Raw genomic sequence first — 21,118 nt, forward strand, 5'->3', positions numbered from 1 at the left:
TTGGCCCTGGGTATGGGAACGTCATGGGACTGTTGGCCAAGGAAAGCCAGGAGATCACCCAAGCACTGCGGCTGTAGGGTGAACACCAGTCACCTTGAGACTCCCTAAAGCCTGAGTGGCTCTGCCACTGCTGGCAGTGTCACTGGCACTGTGTCACACACCAGGGCTGTCACACACCAGGGCTGGGACATGCCGGTGTGGCGTCACACTCTGGCAGTGTCACACACACCGGGGCTGTCACACACACCAGCACTGTGTCACACACAGGCACTGCATGTCAGACACTGGCACTGTGTCACAGTGTCACACACACAGGTACGGGGTGTCACACACAGGCACTGTCACATACACCAGGGCTATGACACTCCAGTGACTGCGTCCCACTCTGGCAGTGTCACACATACCGGGGCTGTCACATACACCAGCACTGTGTCACACACTGGCTCTGTGTGTCACACACTGGCTCTGTGTCACAGTGTCACATACACGGGCATCGTGTATCACACACGGGCACAGTCACACACACCAGGGCGGTGACACTCCGGTGGCTGGCAGTGACACTCTGGTAGTGTCTCACACACCAGGGCAGTTGCACACACCGGTATTGTGTCACACAGAGTCCCTGTCACCCACACCGGGGCTGTGACACCCCCCGTCTCCATGGCAACGGGAGGCGGCGCTGACGCGGCGGCAGCGCCCACCCGCCGGTCACCTGACGCGGGCCCGCGGGTCACGTGATCCGGTCTCCATCGTCGCCATCTTGAAGCGGTGGCCGGAGGTGAGGAAAAACGGGATTTTTCCCCATTAATCCCGGTCAAAGCCGGGCGGGATTGGCCCGGTCCGGCGGGCAGCGGCGGCGGGCGGGCGGCGGCGAGCGGGTGGCAGGCAGGGCGCGATGCGCGGCGGCGGGCGAGCCGGCCCCGGGACGACGCGGCGCTGCCCATGTGCGGAGCCGCGGGCGGCAGCGGCTCCCGGCGGAGCCTCCCCGGGCCGGGGTCGCCTCCGTTCCCTCCCCTCCCTTCCCTTCCCTTCCCTCCTCACCGCCTCGCCTCTCCTGTGGCCAGCTCCCCGCTGCAGCGGCGGCCGCTGCTCCGCCGATGGAGCCGCGGCGGCGGCACCTGCGCGATGTAACGCGGGGCCGCTTTATACAGATCTCCCCGGAGGGGAGGGCGGCGGTCGGGCCCGGCCAGCCCGCGGGAGGGTGACCCGGCCGGTGCAGTTTCCCTGCCCTCGGGAGCCGCGATGCGATCGGAGCGGCCTCTCCGGGTCAGGTGGTTGTGCAAAGCGTGGTTTGGCTTTTCCAGACCCGGAGGCGTTTTGCCCTGGCTGGGTCCTGCTACCCGCGCGGGCGTTTTCCTCCGGTCTGGATCTTCCCCTCCAGGCCCCTTTGTCAGCCCCAGACCCCCTCTTTTAAGTCCTGTGTAGGTCGTGTCAAGGGTACATGCTGGCACAGGCACTTGCCAGGCTGAAGTTTTATGCCTTGGGAGATCGAATCATCTGTACTGAAACCACTAAATTCCACATAATTTGTGTACAGATCTTATAGTCCCTCTAAAAAAAAAAGTCTGCAGTCGTAAGCATTAAAGTCAGTCCAAACAAATAGTGATGTAACACATATATATATGTGGTATATATACATATATACCATAGTTATGCATCTGATAACTTTGATTAGCTGAGAGCATCCCAAATCAATGCATCTCTCTCTTTGCATTTTTGACATAGCAACACTATATGGCAGCACATTCCTTTTATGGTTTGTCCAGAGGATTTCCTCTTAGTTTTTATGCTGCTTTCAGATGAAAAAGGTAGGGGAAATATTTGCCTATTTAGCATCACTTAACAAAGTTTTAAAAGGACCAAGTGTAATTTAAAGTAGTACTATAAAGTCCTTATAATTTTCCTTAACTCATCAAAGTGAAAATATTTCAAGTAGACATTATTCCTTTGAGCACTTCATTAAATCTGCTTTCAGAGGGAAAAGCACATTTCTTCAGTTTTCATAATGGTTTCTAAACATGTTACAGCCAGTATGAAACAAACAGCAAAGTGTTATTGTGTAAATGAATAGGGTGATTTTCAAATGATAGTTTTCAACTTGAAATATTTAACATGAGGTGCAAATGACACTAAAAAGCTAACATTGCTTACATCCATAGTTCTGATGATAACCTGAGTTCTAAGTTGAATGGCAAATAAAGGTAACTTGAGTAGTTCTGCCTGGAATTTTTCTGTAGTGGAAAACATACAACACAGAACCTGCTCTCATAGGTCTATGCATTATCTTGCTGTATAGTAAATCCATAAGCAGAAAAGAGTGGATTTTATGGGTCTGTAGGACCAATTCTGGAAGTTCTGATTTGGCCCCTGCATCTTTTTTGAAAAAAAAAAAAAATCCACATGAAAGAATTTGGCATAAATTTTCAAGGATGACTGGTAAATATCTATAATCTTTATGATCTCAGTTTTATATATAGTATATTAAAAAATGTATTAAATATATGTGTGTGTGTGTAGTGGCACTTGAAGAGGTTATTTATAGACATTTTTTCAGGAGTAAATTTTACTGTAAGACTTTCTGTCCAGCTCCCTCACACCCCCCTACAGCTCTGCCCACATCACAAGATATGTTTTCATGTAGATTTAAATATACTGGCTTCTAATTTAACCTCCAACAGTACCACATTATTGCCTGTGTTTTATGGTTTGATATGTTTAAAGGAAGTGTAACTGGAAATAGTTACTGCCTATAGCTTTCCCTCAAAACAGAAAAGAATTGCTCTTTTCAACTTCAGTACCAAGTTATTTTCCCTACAATTAAGGAATTGTAGAAAAAGCTACAATTAGTAGGTTTTCTAGAAAAAGACATTTATAATGAGTAGTATGATCTGACATTTGAACAGTCTTTAAAATAGTCACAGTTAAATGACTAATGCAAGTGAATGCCAGAATTGTTTTCTTCTTCTAACATTTGAAGGGAAAAAGTTGCTTGTTTTTGTAAATTACATTGTTGCAAATTGTCATTTCCTTTAGGAAACATCAGTGTATCAAAGTATGTTAGGAATACATTTTCATATCGTACCATGGTTTTTAGACATAAATATGTGAGGGACTATTGTTTGGTATTTAAGTGTTTAACATTCAAATGTGCAGATCTTGTAAAGAAAAAGAGAATAGCTGTAACACTGTTAATCATCAACTTATACTTAAAAATACTTATATTGCCCTTGTACAACCTGGAGGCAGTCTGTTAGAGGCTCTCTTGGAATTATGCTGTCCAGCTGTATTGAATAGTATCCATGAAATGTCCTCAGCATCCTTGGCTATTTCTGTAGCCATCCTGAAAGTTTTCCTTAAGTTGGTGGCATTAGGCTTCCATATTTAGTAGAGAGAGAAATCTAAATAATACTGGGTTGTCTTTTTATTACTGTGCATGTATAAATGTTAATTTTTTACAAACCCTTTCTCCCAGGTATTATGGAAGAAGGAAGCACTGTTGCAGTATTGGTGCCAAATATTGGGGAGCAGGAAGCTGTGCTGATTTCAGAGACAGTCATTGGCCCAACACTTCAGAACAGCGAAGATCAGAGAAAATGTAAAACTGATCCACTCATCCATGTTATCCAGAAACTGAGCAAAATAGTTGAAAGTGAGAAGTCACAAAGATGCCTTTTAATAGGGAAGAAACGTTCCCATCCCGATGCTCCTGCGCAGTCCTTGGATGCAGAGGATCTTTGTGAAATCCCAGCTAAAGCAATTGAGCTGTCAGTGATTGCTACTAAAAAGACTGAAGAGTTACAAGCAGATTATTTTGTGACTGAATGTCTTCCACAAAGCAAAAAAAAAGTGACGTGCTACCAGTGTAGTCTCTGTAAGTTTCTATCACCTTCTCTCTTAACACTACAAGAACATATAAAACAACACGGGCAGAAAAATGAGGTGATATTAATGTGCTCAGAATGTCATTTTGCTTCCAAGAGCCAAGAAGAGCTTGAATCCCACTTCCAAAATTACCACGAGAACGGTGGTAAAAACAGCATCCAGACAAAAGCGCAGCAGTGCGTAAATGTCGCCAGTTCATTCCTGCAGGGGCCGGTGGAAGGAAGTGTCAAATCAGGGACTGATCAGACAGGAAATGTGGAATGTAAAGATGGAAGTCAGTCTGCTCCTGTGCCCGAGGTGGGCAGGAGGAAGTGGTACACGTACGAGCAGTATGGCATGTACCGGTGTCTCATCTGCCGCTACACGTGTGGCCAGCAAAGGATGCTCAAAACACACGCCTGGAAACACGCCGGGGAGGTCGACTGCTCCTACCCCATCTTTGAGGAGGAAAATGAAGCTGCCAGCTTGTCAGAGACAGTTGTAACTCACACACCTCACAGCGTGGATACAGTTGTCCTTTCTTTGGAAAACAATGAACTCGATATCCACAGTGAACCTTCTCTTCAGCTTCAGATTTGCAATTCTGAGCAACTGTCGTGTAAGTCACCCACAGGAACAAATGTAAAAGAGGAGGAGATATTAACTGAGTCTGTGGTGCATTCTCCTACTACAGAGGTTGTAGAGGAGACTGTATCAGACACAGAACCGGACAATATGATAACTGACAGCCTGCTGTCATCAGCACAGAAAATCATCAATTGTAGTCCAAACAAAAAGGGTCACGTTAATGTAATAGTAGAGCGTTTGCCAGGTGCTGAAGAAAGTGTCTTACAAAAGCCATTCTTGATGAACACTGACATTGACACAGAAAAAAAATTAATCTCTGAGGAGTCCCATGTTACCTGTGAAGAACCTGAAGTTTATCGTTCAGATGAAATTCAAGAAGTAATAATAGAATGGAATAATACTGAGAAGAAAGATAATGAATTAAGCCCTAATAAAAATGTAACAGCTGATGAAAATGTGCCTCCTGCACGAAGGAGGACAAATTCAGAGTCTCTACGGCTGCACTCCCTAGCAGCAGAAGCTCTTGTTACAATGCCCATCAGAGCTGCAGAACTGACACGGTCCAGCTTCAGGGCTCTGACTGGGGAAGATGCTGTGGATGCAGGTGCAGGACAGGGAGGAGCTGATGGCCCATGCGTGGCTCATTCTAAAGTGGTGTCCTCACTTAAGGATCCTTCAGAGGAGTTTAGTGGCTTAAACCAAAGTGAATGTGCAATAGCGGAGATAAAGAAAGACAGACCAGAGTTATCAGAAGCCCCAATTAAAATGGGCATCAGCATGTCACTGCTGACCGTCATCGAAAAACTGAAGGAGAGGACAGACCAGAACGCTTCTGACGACGACATTCTGAAAGAACTACAAGACAACGCACAGTGCCAGAACGCCAGTGATGCGAACATCCCCGGCAGTAACCTGGTGGAATACATCCCCAACGTGGAGCGGCCCTACCGCTGCCGCCTGTGCCACTACAGCAGCGGCAACAAGGGCTACATCAAACAGCACCTGCGGGTGCACCGCCAGCGCCAGCCCTACCAGTGCCCCATCTGCGAGCACATCGCTGACAACAGCAAGGACCTGGAGAGCCACATGATCAACCACTGCAAAACCAGGATGTACCAGTGCAAGCAGTGTGAGGAATCCTTCCATTACAAGGTAAAGTGCTTTCCTGTGCCTGCCTGTAATAGCTAAATAACCTAATTTGCTACTTTTTTAATAATCGGTGATCCCTCTCTCTAACTTAATTCAGTCTGACATCCTGGCTTCATTGTAATTACAATTAGTTGCTGGATACTGCCAGCAATATACAATTCAGCTGTAATTATTCTGGGTTACCCACTGAAATAAATTTGCTTCCTCACTTAAGTTATTTTCCTGAGAATCATCTTATGGACATAATAACATCATGTTGTTTCTCTGCCCACATGTAACAACTACAGGAGGAAATGAAACTATCAGACAACTTTATAGTTGAAACTTCAAAAGAATGCTCAAACATGTCTGCCAGTTGTGAGTGTGCAAATGTAATCATGGCATTTGGGAGTACCATGAGACACACTGAAGTAGCAACCATTCTCTTTGTTTCTCTGTTGTTGTGTTGGTCTGGATGTTCTGTAGAACTTAGGTTTGAAAGATTACATACCAGAGCAGAATAACATACTTCTGCCATTTTCCTAATTGCTATTTCAAGCATTAGTGCTGGTGAGTGTGTCCCTGTGTACTCAGCTCAGGACTCAGGAATATGGAATAGATTGCATCAGTATCGAGCTCTACAGCTGAAACTCCTGTAGGCAATCCTACCCCATATTTACTGTCATTTACACTTAGTTTGAAAAAATATACAGGTAGGGTAGCAAAAGGCTCTCTCTTCCCTCCCTTCCCCAGGCAAGCAGAAACAGGACCAACGTATTAAGTCACAAAGCAATACAAAAATTGAGTTAATTTTTACATAAGCTCTAACCTCTAATCTAATACTGCTTTGGGAGTATAATAATTTTGGAGGAAGAACAGTGGCCAGTTGTCTGTGGGAATGAGGGAAGAAGGAAATCTGTTTTCTAAATGAACACAAATCATAGAATGCTCTCGGTCATTGTCATCAATCCTTTATGTTACTAATCCGTGATATTTGTTTTATTTCTAGTAAAATTACCTAAGGGATAATCTGTATATATGTTAACATTTTATAACAGTTGTCATTAAAACTTGAGTAACAATGTCACAGATGATTGCAGCATTTCAAGTGATCACTGTATGTTTGTAGTGTATATTTAAACATGGGAAACCCTTTTTTTCAGAGCCAACTGCGAAATCACGAAAGAGAACAACACAGTCTTCCAGAAATCTTTTCAACAGCTACATCTAACAAGCTCATAGTTTCCAATGAAGTTGATGACAGAGAAGGTACTGTGTATATTTACACCTGAAATTACAAAAAGTCATTCATAACATTACTTCTGTTTGCTGTATTTGTTTCAGCGTCTCCTTCACGCTGAAATGTTTTCATGCCTCATCATAACCTTCACTGTGTGTTTTTTTCAGTGTAAAAAATTTACCATAGTCAGTCTTGAGGTAGCATTAATTGTTAGGTAAGATGGTTTTAGCCCCTGTAATTGACCCTTGTATTTCTTGTGAAACACAAATGATACAGAGTATTACTCTGAATTTTTTCCTTCCTTCAGCAGCTACAGTATTTTTCAAATCACCTACAGTAAACAAAAGAAAGCCTTTTTTTTTAAAGTCACCATGGTAATGTAGTTTGCTGTCAGCATATACATACAATTCCATCCCTTCTGTGTTTAGAAATTTCCGTTTAATTATGGTAATGTCCACAATGAGTAATTTCTTTTAGCCCTAGAGAGGCAAATGTAAGGCATTCTAAATATGCAACCTGTATCTGTAATAGTTGCCAAGGTAACAGTAGGTATGGATTTTCATAGAATCACAGAATATTAAGGGTTGGAAGGGACTTTAAAGCTCATCTTATTCCAACCCCTGCCATGGGCAGGAACACCTTCACTAGACCAGGTTGCTCAGATGTTTGTTTAACTGTGTATCTGCTTATAATGTAATAGTGTTTGTTTTACAAACAACAACAGCAACAAAAAAACCTCAAACCCTTGATGTGTTAAGGTAATCAGGGGAAAAAATAACCAAATTCTGTAGGAGAAAAGGTGGCCTTAAAATCCTGTGAGTATCCTGGAGACCCAGTATTTATCACTGCAATGTAAATGCATCCTCTTCTCTGGTGAGTTACCTTTACTGAAAATATTTACAGCATTTTTATTTTGAAGGGAACACTGTAATTATTAACACCTTGAAATTTTAGAGCACTGTGAAAAAATACTAGTAATTATATAGTCTCTGAACAACTGTGAGCTGAAGTGTTTCCATTTTGTGCACATAGCTCTTTTCTGTCCTAACTGTGCTCTCTTGTTTGTTTAGACAGCAAAATGTGCACTGGAATAGTACTTAGGTTGCAGTAGAAATTTCTGGGTTCCACTCTCTCCTCTACAGCTGGTCAGTGAGTGCAAAAGTTATTGAAATTAATGCAACTCCTTGTGAGAAAAGGGACTAACCAGCATGAGCCAGGGGGGATGGCTTGAACCAGCAATGCTTTTCCAAAGCAACATGGTCCATGTCAGAATAGGCTGAGATCCATAACTTTTGCCTTCTGTTCTCTTAGCTCACACTCTGTTTCAGTATATGAGTTAGAAACTTAAAAGCTAATTACCTTATCAGCCTCAGGTAGAATGACCCTTCCCAGCTCCTATTTGCTCTCATCAATGCAGAAGGCATTTAAATTCAGGAAGTTGATCTGCAGTGCTTAGTACACCTAAGCCTGAGAGAGCCATCTGAAGTCAGGAGAAAACAGGAAGATGGCTGGGGAGAGTCTGCTGGTAGTGGGAACATTTCCCATTAAGTACTGGGTTTTTTATTTCAGAGGCAATAGCATAAATATTTTAATGGAAGTGATAGGAAATAAAACATTGTTAGTTTAGCTGGTTACAGCTTGGACTATTACTTCTGACAATGGTTTTTTTTGCTGTAAACCAGTATTCTTAAAGATGTCATGATATAGGAATATAACTACCTTGTAATGCCTGAAACATGTCAGATTTTGGGAAATACTGTACCTTTGTAGCTGAAGTCCTGTTAATGTGACTGAAAATCAAGAGGACTATCTGCTTTTGAAATTAGTATGATTTAATGAAGTTGTTTTACCATTTATACCCTGATCTTGTAACTAAACTTCCATGCAAGAGGAGCCCCTGTTCGAGAAATCTCCTGCTTTTAATGTAATTACTTCAGAGATTTTTTTAAAATATTTTTTACTCATTATTATCTTATCCAAGTGTTACAACCATGCACTTTAATTGATTGTTTACCCTACATGAAATTAAGTAATGTGGCTTGAATGAAAACAGTTCTCCTTTTAAACTTTTATTAACTCATACTGTGGAATGCTTAAATTATTTCAGAACCAATTTATAATCAAATTGCAACACCACTGCAGTACAGCAATCTCTTGTCAAACAGATGTCATCCCTATAAAGCGACACAAAACAAAGAAGTTTATGGCATAGCATCTGTTTATGTGAAAGATGCCTGAGCTGGAACAGTTTCATTTCTTGTTTATGAAATAGTTAGTCCTAAAAGTCTCTTTATTCATCATGGTTGTACAATAAATTAAAGGGGAGCATTATGACACTGCATATGATCAGATTGTAAATGTCTAATAATGAAGGAATAGGGTAATAAGCAGCATTACAGGAGCACCTGTTAGTGCTGCTACAAAAAAGATCTGTCATTTCCATGTTCACTTTTAAGAGACCTGATATTCTCTATCCAGAAAGCAAAAGAGGCCCCAAACCCACAAGAAATAAGCCAGTGAAGGGGATGAGGGACATGACTGCTATTTTGTAACAGCAAGGGATTATTTGATGTATTATAATTTATGTGCATCTTGTTGAAGGAATAAATACAAAGTAGTGATTGGTATAAATAATTGCTCCTAAGTGTGTGCTACTGGGTGTGAGCCACACAGAACTATGCCATAGCTAATATGTTTGCATAATGCTTTAAAAATCTCATTAGACACTGTTTGTTTTAAGCTGCCTGCCCAATAAAATACCAAATTTGTAACAGAAAATGCATTTGGAAGCAGTTTATTCTAAAACTGCAGAATTTAAGATGGAAAACCCATTCAAGTGGAGCATGGAATAGCTTCACACAGCCCCTGCTTTCCCATGGATCTGCAGCCCAGTGAATGTCCTCGATTCATCTGAGATCTTCTACATAAATGTGCTTTTATAAAAAATTAATTGTAGAAATATAAGTTCCAAGCATATAATTAAGATTGTTTTGATAATTTACATTAAAGGAAAACCAAAACTAATAAATTTTACTAGATGAGCATATTGTAGGAAAAATTCCAATATATTTTGCCCTAAGGTTGACTTGCAAAGAGTGCCTGTTATATATTATTTCCATATTATTTCTTATAAGAATGCCAGAAGAGTGAGCACTGTGTCATGTTTTAAAGTGAAAAATAGGAAATATATTTTCTGTTATCTTGGTACACACAGAATTATTCAAATTTTATTTCAGACTGTCTTTGTATTCAGATTGCTCTTTTATTTTACATGATATACTGTATATTCTTCATAATAACCCTCTGGGGTTATCAGCCCTACCTATTACTTTGCATCTTGAACCAAAAGTGCTGAATTTTGGGGTGCAAGTTTAATTAGTGGTAATTTTTCCTTTCTACCTCAGTTAGCTGTGTGACTATATCCCTCAGGACAATATTTCTAAGTCTTTTTTTTACATAATTCAATGCCTACCTGTGGGGAAAAAGAAATGTCTCCTTAAAATTAGAGTTTTACTGTAAAGATTCTCAGTTGCTGTTTTGATAATGAAAAGATTCAGTCTAAAAAAAGAAAAAAAAGCATGAAATGCTGCATGGGAATGGGAAAATTACCTGCATAAAAATACCATCCCTCTTCCCAAATGTTAATACCTTAACCCAAACCAGTTCCATTACTCAGTGAGGGAGCAGGAACAGGGCTGTTTAAGTGTACACACTTACATCTCAAAAAATATTCCAACTGTGCACTTGTGGGCACACATTTTCCTGTGTTTAAGGAGTCATTAGCCTCTGTCTCTGCAACCATTAATTTTTCAAGAGTCTTTTTCATTCTGGAAAGAAAAAATGATTTTTTTTTACAATTGCTTTTTAGTAATTTGGAGAAGTTCCAAATTATTTATTAAGACATCTGGTCAGTATCTATTTTTTTTATCATCTCATATCCTTCAGAGAGTGTGAGTATATGGATGATAAAGAGGATTTAGAGGGTTTGGGAGGCCTTTTGCTTTGGTTTTCTGTGTCTGCCTGTTTGAAACTCTTCCTTTCTCAATCCCCATCTTTTCCTTTGATTTGATGCATTCTGCAAAGCAGTGAAACTGCTGGGTTCAGCAGTTCCCACATTTCATCACCTTTTGCTGTAAGACAGGATTTTACCCAACTGCAGGAAGAAGGGAAGTGTCCACATAAAGAATGTGTTTTCCTAAAATTTTAATAATTCCAGTAAATGGCAGGGCTAATGCAGAACAGCATGGTAAAATCAACCATACCTTTATTATTTCTATGTCCGTTGCCTGTTTAATACTTTAAAAGCATTAAATATTCAAAACTATTACTCTAAAATGTTAATTCATGTTTCGTAACTCAGTTGTGATGAAATTCTCATCTGAGAACTCCTTACAATGCTGGATGCAACTCTCTAAAATAACGGATTTTGTTTCATACAGGAAATAAGTCTTCAGTTCAGAAACTGTACAGGTGTGATGTGTGTGACTACACAAGCACAACCTACGTTGGTGTACGAAATCACAGACGAATCCATAACTCTGATAAGCCATACAGGTAAGTGTCTCAATTATTGCCAGCCTCTGACAAGGTTACTGAATTGCTCATGCAATTTTGAAGACATTGCTAAAGAAGTGCAATTACATAATTCTACTGCAGATTTGAAGGAGCCACACTTGCTGGTTGACTCAAACCATGTAATTAAGATTTGCTAATTTTTCCAGAATGTACCTTTTGCTGTAGCAGTCTATTGCTTGTTTTCAGTTTGAAGCATTCACATGTGGAAATGGAAATAATTACATTGTAATATTGGACTTCAGCCAACAGCAATAAGACATTTCTCAAAATCCTTGCATGCTTAAGTTCATTTTGGATTTGCTTTGTTGCAAAATGTTCTTCTTTGTCATATTACTGCTTTATACACTGGCTACTACAGAGTGTGGCAAAATTCTGCCCTTTATCCTGTTGCCAGACCCCTCATCTTTTTCACAGGTTTCAAACAATATTACCACACTCACTTAGGATCAGATTTTATGAACTTTCTACGAGGGTATCATATGGATTTATATAGAAACTTGGATATCTAAAATCATGTGTAATACTGTAGCTCAGGTCCCCAGCAAAAAACTAAATCCTGCACTTTTCTATTGGTTGCTGCATAAATTCCTGCAAATTCAATCTGTGCTCATTCAGTGTGGATCTCTGTCCCTCTCTAGTGGCTAGAAAATAGATCAGACTTAATAGGCTTTTTGAGCTGATGTACTTCTGACTTTTTAATACAAGTTCTGGAAAGTCAACACCTTGAAATGCTGAGCTCAGCCAGGGACTTTCTCTTTTGGATAAACAAACCCAGAAGACATGTTGTATTTTGATTTGTGCATTATAATGATATCCCAGAACACTAGCAAAAATTTGCAAGATGTTTGCTCAGAGAGCAAACGTGGAATACAAACAGATTGTTTTTCTCCTCTTGCCATTATTTATCACTTGTGAGGTTGGAACAGCAGATACTGCAGTGTCTTGTACGTGGTAGTTTTCGAATTGGTGTTAGTTGGCCTGTTTTGATTTAGGAACCCTTGGAAATTTTCCATTGGTGATACAAACTGCTGCATACTAAATATAAACTACTGATGTGGCTTGCTTTTCTTACTATTTTTTCATAATCTCCTTAGACAAATTCAAAAAACTGGCAGGGTATTCAAGCAACAGCCTAAAATCCATAATGATCCAGGATTTATGGTATTTCTTCTGAAACATGTATTTCTCAAGCCCTCCATAGTATCAAATAGCAACCTACTTTATTGATGCCATTTTTAGAGCTCTAAACATATTTTAGAATTTGACAAAAATTGCTGGAAATTAAGCTGTACAGCCTCAAATGATGTGTTTTTGTAGATTTAATACCTTCTGGATTTTAATACTGCACAATTAAATCCTTTCAAAAATAAAGTGAGTATTTTCATGCAAAGTATCCTGCAGTCTTAAACTGTTCCACACTATAGACTAGACTTTATAAATGTTAGACATTTTACCATTAAAAAAAAACAACAACTATAGTCCTAAAAAATATATAGGAGTTTTAGCTGAGCTTGATAGTTTCCACTTAAATACGTTCTATACAGGAAGGTTTTGTGGTACTATATTGATATTCATGAATAGCATAGAGTTTGTGCAGTACTTTGAGATCCAAATCTGTGGATCTAAATCTAAATTCAGACTGGTTTATGTATTGTTTTTATACAAAGATAGTGCATCAGAAGTAAGAAAAAAACCCCCAACATAATTTGGACAGCGTGATGAGACACACTTGTCTGAGGGCACTTGAAGCTAAACATGTTGATCATGTCACTGATTTCTATTTCAGCTATAATGCCCTGAAACTTAGACATTTCATTACTAAATATATAGTTTGACTTTTAAAATGGCATGAGAAACATTGCTGTTGCATTAAGTAGAACACATATTCTGGAGGAACAAGGCTCATGTCTGAATCCAGTCTGTCCCCTGTAGCTCTTAGGGTCACATTGTGCCTTTGATCAACACAGCCAGGTAACTTGGATCAGGGCTGCATCCCATCACTGCATCCTCATCCCCCTTACACTTAGTGGTCCTTGCCCACATCAGGAGGGGTACACAAGATAGGTGTAAGGAAGGAACATAGTCCCCATGCCCAGGGATTCCTGCTGAAAGGTGGAGGCATTTTTGGGCTGCAAAAGATTCCCACTGCCCAACAATTACAGGTCAGCATCATCACTTTGACTTCTGTAAATACTGTTAGCCTTGAACTGTAATCTTTCTAGGTACCTTTGCTTTCTCTTGTTTTCAGAACAGTGTTAGCAGTTAATTGTCAGATTAGTTCACTTCTTGTTGTCTCTTCAGGTGTCGAGTCTGTGACTTCGCCACCACAAATATGAATAGCTTGAAATGCCATATGAGGCGGCACCCCCAGGAGCATCAGGCAGTGCAGCTAATGGAACAGTACAAGTATGTAACGGCTCTCATTTGGCAAAAAGCTGTCATAGTACTCATTTTGTTATGTTAAGAAACAAAGCAGTGTTTAGATTCTATTATCCTCCCTCCTAGACTCATTCTTTGTTCCAGAAAGTTGTTTGGGGTTGGCTTTTTTTTTGAGGGAGAGATTTGCCGTGGCATTCCCAGGCGGTGTTTATGCTGGCTGATTAAACATGTCCACGGCTTCCCTCTGCTACAGCATTCAGCTTCTTCCCAGAATGTGGTGGTTGCATATAAACTGCCTATTGCAAGTAGTTTCTGGACCGAGTTAATTACCAAAGCATGCCTGGAATTGTTTGGGAGGATGCATGTGCCAAAACCATGTCATGGCACTTCTAATATTTAACATTATAGATGGGTAAATTCCAGTATCCAGGAATGTTCTCTGGCTTTGTTTAATATCCTAGTCTAAGCACAGCCTTTGCATATACATGTTAGTTAGAATCCAGGTTGGCATTACCTAGGTAAGAATTAGTATGAATAGTCATTATGTTTAAGTGATGAGTGTCCTTTACAGTTTGTCCATAGGTATGTGTGGTTTATATATATATGAGAAAGTTGGCACAAATATGTGTAATTGTCTACTACTAATTTGCAACAAAAAAGCTGGGAAAGGGAAGAAACTCAGGAATATTCTGAACACTTCTTAGTGGAAGATTTTAAAGGCAATAGGGAGAATGCAAATAAAGCACATTCACATCAAGGTTTCTTCTCAAGAAAAGCTGCTTCTACAACTTAAAAGTCCTTCCACTGCCTTTTCCCCTAAAATGTTCCAAGAAGCATTAAGTTCTACTTGTTCTGCTGTCATACTTCACACAGTATTGCTGAGTGCTCTTACTGTTACCAGAGATTATACTTTGGTCCCTGCATCCCCAAGTCTATCAAAAGCTGAAAGATAATTGTTTCCTTGGTAGATCAATTTAGGATACACTTGAATAGTAAAGTTTAATAATTCACCATAAGTCAACCTGTAGGGCAGATCATGCTATGGAACTGAAAGGCTTCTACTACTGAACTCAAAGGTAAATAATTTTGTCTCTCTGAGAATGTGTCACATATACTGTAACTATATTTTTTAAGTATATGATCATTAACTGTAGTGCATCATGCTAAAATTGTTGGAGTTTTTGTGTCTCATTTGAACTTTACACTAAAGTAGTCAACAGTATTTGGCAATATTCTCACAGTATTCTCAGCAAAGTAAATCTTATTAGTAAGTTAATAAGTGTAAATTAATGAGTAAATTAATTAACTAAATTAATGTACTTCAAAAAATAAGAGTAATTAGAAGGAGATAAAAACAAACACTGGACTGCAGCTTCCTTCACTGTGTTACCAACTCACTGACCAAGCTGTGTTAGTGGCACAGAAAAATCATATGTATAATAAGACTAGTGGATACATGTGCACACAGAATGGAATTGAGATTATTTGTTGAACTTTATGTTTTGCAAAAAAAAAGAAATATTTTAGCCTAATTTTATCTGTAAAGTAACTATAAGGTCTGCCTTTTATCTTATTTTTAATGATTTATTTTTTAACAGCCTCATTAGAGACACTAAGATTCTCAATCTGAGAATGAACTGGCCTAACTTTGAAAGCATCCATTTTCTTTGTAAGGCTTCAAATTAGAAGGAAAAGATAAAAATAGGATATTACATTCCAAATCAAGTAATAGAGAAAAGTGAGCTAGAAGGACATGCCTGTTGTTCCCCAGCAGGACAGAATTATCTTGCTACATAAGCAAGGTAATGTACCATGCCTTCACCCAACTTGGGAGATTTTTGCTGTTCTCTGCAATCTTCTGCTGAGCAGAAATAGTTTCCAATATATATGATTATTTGCAGGGCATTTAGGGAGTATATTCTACTGTCATTAAGAGAAGTCATAAAACCTTACTGAATTGTAGTGTATAACGTGTTTTTGTGTAGGCCTTCTTATGTTTCCAGGTTATACTTCTGAAAAGGTCTTAAAAGTTTACAAAATCTGACTAGTATGGTAGTAATTTTAACAGACTCATCATAGTGTACCTACTGGGATCACATTGCTTGAGCAGAAAACATCTTACTCTCATTGAGGAATGATATCCTTTCCTAGCTATAATTTATTAGCACAAGGTCACCTTTGATTGCTTCTGGCCTTTTCCATGTGATTTGGGAAACTAAAAACTTCCAAAGTAGCAGGGAGCTGAGCAAAGGAGCTTCTCTGTCCAAAAGGCAAGCAGCTACATCATCTTGACTAGGTGTGAGGTTCTGCTGTGGAGTGATGTCATGCACTCATCTCCTTTATGCTGAGGTGACTTATTTATCATTTGAAGAAACATTTTAAAAAAATCCTCTGTTCTGTGTTCATATGTGAAAAAATTAATATGAGATTTGATCAGTTTTGGGTTATTTGCAGCCATATACACTACATCTCCCTAGGATTTATAGGATTTATTCTTCAAGGTTTTGTTCTTTACTGTATAAGACAGTGTTTTGCAGGGAAATAGAGAGTAATCTGGAGGTACCCAAGCTGATAGAAAACTCTATGGAGAAAATGGTCACCTGTCTGACTCCTGAGCTGTGAATATATTCAGAATCTGACTGGACACTGTCCTCAGTAACCTGCTGTAGCTGATCCTGCTCGAGGCAGGTGCACTGGAGTAGGTGATCTCAAGAGGTCTCTTCCAATTTCAACAGCTCTGTGATCCTTAAATAAACTAATACATGCTACAGCAGCAAAGACTTTATTACTTCAATTGACATTATCAGTGCTGATTACACAGCCCTGCTTGGTTCAGAGCAATGGCAAAGAGAGCTCACTACCTGCCTGCCAGATCCCACACACCAACGCACGCCCTCTTTCTGCAGTCATCAGAAATACTGCATTTTTGCAGTGTTTAAGCAGTCTTAACAGGCCAAACAGATAAGATTTTAATTCAGTTGTTTAAGAAATCAGAAAAATCAGACTTAAAAATTCTCAGACCCTAAAACTAGTCTTATATTTCAGGATGGAACTTTGCAAACTAATGTGGCCTAGTTCTGAAACTGAAAATGGGGACCAGGAAGAAGATTCACGTGGATCTCTCTGCTCATCCTTTTGAAAGAACTAATCCATTACTAAACTAATAAAATTTAACTTCTAAATGTTTCTCTTTTTCCTTCTCCATTTTCCCCTAGATGTTCTCTCTGTGGATATGTATGCAGCCATCCTCCATCCCTGAAGTCCCACATGTGGAAACATGCAAGTGACCAAAATTATAACTATGAACAAGTGAACAAGGCCATTAATGATGCCATATCACAAAGCAGTAGGTATGTCTGATTTGCTGTCAAGCCCTATCATCTAGAATTTTCCTAAGACCCAATCCTGATCCAAAATAAACTTCCTATTAAAAAGCAACAACTGTACATTTTGATATGTTTTGTTTTTTTCCTATTATTCCAGGTTTCAAGGACAGCTCACTGACAAAACCTTATTAGAAGGCACAGATGAAAGTACAGTACCTATACTAGGAAGTTCAGACAACTTGGTGTCTTTTACAGAGTCTATCAACCAGACTACAAATGAAATTTCAGGTTCTGATGAGAATGAAAAACCTAACTTGATGAATACCTCATGCAGTTTAGAAAAGAACTCCACTCTACCCCATCTTGGCACAGAATACTGTGTTCTTCTCTTCTGCTGCTGCATTTGTGGTTTTGAGTCAACTAACAAAGAAAACCTGCTGGATCATATGAAAGAACACGAGGGTGAAATCATAAACATCATCCTAAATAAGGACCACACCACGACTCAAAATACAAACTAGGTAAAGCAGTAAGTTAAGAGGATTTCCTAGAGTGAATATTTTCTTGCTTTGCTAATTTTTGCCTGAGAAACTTGCTAAAGAGAAGAATTGCTAGCAAAACTTGATTTCCCATCCTGAGTCCTTGTTTCTGTAGGAGTACAATATTTTAACCAGGGACTGATGAATCATTTAAGAGATAAATATAATGAGTGATGAATAGAATGATCCATTTGAACCTGTTATTTCTTTATATGGTGCCAAGAATGTAGGATTGTTGGTTTTTCTTCTTTTCTTGTCAGTTACTCATCAGTAATAATGCATTAGTACAGTACATTAAAACCCAAAGGTGTGAAAGCTTTGTATCAATTGAAAAGCTTTTCTCTTCCTCCCTCTTTGTTGTTTTCCAAGTCATTCAGCAAAGGACTTTTTAACAGTCTTTTTTTGAAACTGGCAACAGACCAGATAAAAATTTTACAATATGATCTCATAAACCCCACTGGATTCTGGAAGGTAGAGCAGCAGAAGTTGAAGGGCCTAGAAGCATTTTGCTAATAATTTGATTGGATCCCCACTAAAAAACCTGATATTTTTCCAACTCATAGTGTGTAAAATATCCTTTATAATAATGACCTGTTGTTTTGTAATGGTTTTCTTGACACATTCAGCAGAACTGTTTAAAAAAACCAACCTTGTAATGTCACTTGCCATTTGTGGTGATTACTTTGCAGTATGTATGAGCAAGGTTTTTAATGAGAACAAGATATGAATAATAATTGCCACTAAGTGATGTAGATTCCAAAAGATGTAGGTGAACACAAATAGGGATTTTGAGAAATGCCTACATGCTTTGGCAATCTTTGAAATCCCACTGAGTGGCTAAGTTTCCCCTGTGTCTGTCAGAGCTGTAAATGTAGAAATAATGAGCTCAAAGATAACCTTCCTGTAGAAAATCTTATTTAAAAAAAAAAAAAAAAGGCAAACAATGTCTTAAGCCAAAACTGCATCCAGTCACTTATAGAATAAATTTTACTACTGCATCTAGAACGGATTCATAAAGGGAATTAGAGATTACTTTGTTTTCTAAGAAACACATAGAAATCTCTCCCTCTTAAAACCTTTAGCTTCTAAAATTACAGCGTGGGGGGTTTTCTGGTTTGTTGTTTTTATAGTTACAGCAGTTTGCAGTCCAAGACATTCATCTGTGTATCAGTTTGGGATATTATTACACTGGTTAGTTACCTGGCAACTTTGCTGAGGTTATTTATAAAGTTGGCTACTTCACTCGTTTGAAATACATATATCAATCAAGTGAAGTAGTAGCACCTCCAAAGAAGCCCTTTAGCAGCCAGATTTAAACTTTCTAAATCAGGCAGGTATTCCTGCCTTTAATGAATGGCAGATGCACAGCAACACGCCTAGTTCCCGACATGGGGGTGCAGTTGCCTGATTTTTAGTAGCTCATGACTCAAAAAGTTACTTACTCTTAGCAAATCAGTGGTTTATGGTTCCTTTATTTATACATTTCTGCTCTCAGAAATCAGCTCCAGCTGTAAATCTGAGGGGGTGGCACGTGTAGTGTCTGTCTGTTGTGTTATCACTGACTGAAGTGGCGACCAGGAAAAGAAAACAAAAGGTCTTTGTACAGCCTCATGAAGCAGCACAAGATGTAAAGGCCAGGGTAAAAGCACTAAGACCTCAAGTACATTTAATGGTATTTGTTTTCACGAGATTTCCTCAATTTGACCTATTCTTAAGGTTAAATAGCTATTATTTTGTTTATAAATTAGAAAGGAGAAAGTACACATTTTACTTTAAAAATTGGTCAGGATATAAGTTCAAAGCATTTTTGTGTTCAGATATTTGAGACATTTTAAAAACATATGTGAAGTACACAGTATTTTTAGTTAAAAGTTATTTTTTGTATTCCTACAGATGGGTTTTACATTTGAAAAAGCACGATTTATTTACACTATCTCAAATTCAATTAGAGGTAGTAAACTTTTAGTGAGATATTCATACTGTCTTACATCAATATTTTACCTTCAGTATAGAACTCATGTGAAAATCCTACATTATCTGGAATACATCTCAACTTTCTCATTCAGAGATCCCCTGTTGGAAAAATTAAAGGACAGTGAGATCCATTGCTAAACTACCAATCAGTATTGACAGATACAATATTTACCACATTATTGGTTTTGTGTAAAGGGATAATTATTTTAAAGTTGCTCAGCTAGTGAAAGATAAAAGTGAAAAACTTGCATTCATAAGCTAAGAAGGAGATGACAGTGAACCAAGACTTAAAAAGTGATTAACCTTGAATCAAAATGAACAGCTTTGGTGTCTGTGGAAGGCACACTTGCAGCACTGTGTGCAGTGCACCAGGGATCAGTGTCATGGGATTACTGAGCAGGACATGTCTATTCTCAGTTCTTTGCCATCTTGTTGCTTTTTTCTTTTTGACCACATGTTCCTATAAAATAGTAGAAAGCTACTTGCCACTAAAAACCGTTATCAGTCCTAACAAACGCCAACAAAGAATTCTTTCCCACATACAGAGGTTTATTTTTTTATCTGTCTCCATGCTGCTTGCCTTTAGTTACCCACTGAATTCCCATGGACTCTGTCAGGAGTTCTGCATGTAATCATAGACTTAGTTTTTCTGAAAGCAAATTGTTCCTCAGGTTATCTGCTTTCAAAAGCCCGTGGTTGGCTTGGCTGCATGTTTTGGAAGGGGGTTTAAGCGCATTTCAAAGTCACAAACACTGGGGTTTTCCCCTTTTTTTAAGCTTTTAAAATATTCTTGGATCTTTGGTCACAGCACTGTCAGGTGATCAGCTACTCACGTGCTGTTTGTTTAAATTAGATTTTATTCTGTGATATGAACTGTAACTTGCAGCTTTGTTTTAAATGCCTATACTTCCACTAAAGAGCAAACTTCATTCAGACTGGGCTGTACTGAAAAATATTTGCATATTTCATCTTCCTGATTTATGCTTGGAAAAGAGAGTGGGATTCAGTCAGAGTTATTGCATTTTCCTCTTTCATAAGCACTTATTTAATCATTTGAAAAAATGTACAGTTGGTGCTCAAAGTAACATTTGTTAAGATATATTTAATAGAAATTTACATTTGCATTTGATATTCATGGACATGGGTACATGTATTTTTTTAAGAAAAGGTATTGTAACACTATGGCACTGCTTTTATAGCCAAAGTATAAAAAAATTTAGAAAACTGACATGTAAAGACTGCAGTTAATTCTGATACTGTATCTTATTAAATAGAATGAGTTTTGTTTTATAAAGTTATCCAGCACATTAAGCTGCATGCCTTAAGCTCTCTCTAGGATTGTGTTCCTGATAGACAACTGTTTGGAACTATGAAGCAAAGTCTGTAGTACTACTTTAACTACCTTCTGGAATACTGTACAATGTTAGAATAATTTATTTTGCTTTACAGGAGTTTGTCACGTATTGACTTTAATATTGTATTTTGGTAATAAACTTTTTTTTGTTAAA

The 21,118-nt window shown here is 38.8% G+C and overlaps 1 protein-coding gene across 2 annotated transcripts; it reads left to right on the forward strand.

The window, feature by feature from the left end:
• The first annotated feature begins 694 nt into the window (after positions 1 to 694).
• Positions 695 to 21,118, forward strand: ZNF507 (zinc finger protein 507). 2 transcript variants are annotated; one of them, XM_051806010.1, is made up of 7 exons: positions 695 to 778; positions 3,473 to 5,601; positions 6,741 to 6,846; positions 11,257 to 11,371; positions 13,694 to 13,798; positions 16,987 to 17,121; positions 17,255 to 21,118. In XM_051806010.1, the coding sequence occupies exons 2-7, from the start codon at positions 3,478 to 3,480 to the stop codon at positions 17,616 to 17,618; spliced, it is 2,949 nt and encodes a 982-aa protein (XP_051661970.1). In that variant the 5' UTR covers positions 695 to 778; positions 3,473 to 3,477; the 3' UTR covers positions 17,619 to 21,118. The 2 variants fall into 2 exon arrangements, with proteins under 2 accessions (XP_051661970.1, XP_051661971.1); XM_051806011.1 differs by lacking the exon at positions 13,694 to 13,798.

This window comes from Manacus candei, unplaced genomic scaffold, assembly GCF_025592945.1.
Source record: "Manacus candei isolate 608988 ecotype Guabito, Panama unplaced genomic scaffold, ASM2559294v1 h1tg000065l, whole genome shotgun sequence".
Lineage (NCBI taxonomy): Eukaryota > Metazoa > Chordata > Aves > Passeriformes > Pipridae > Manacus > Manacus candei.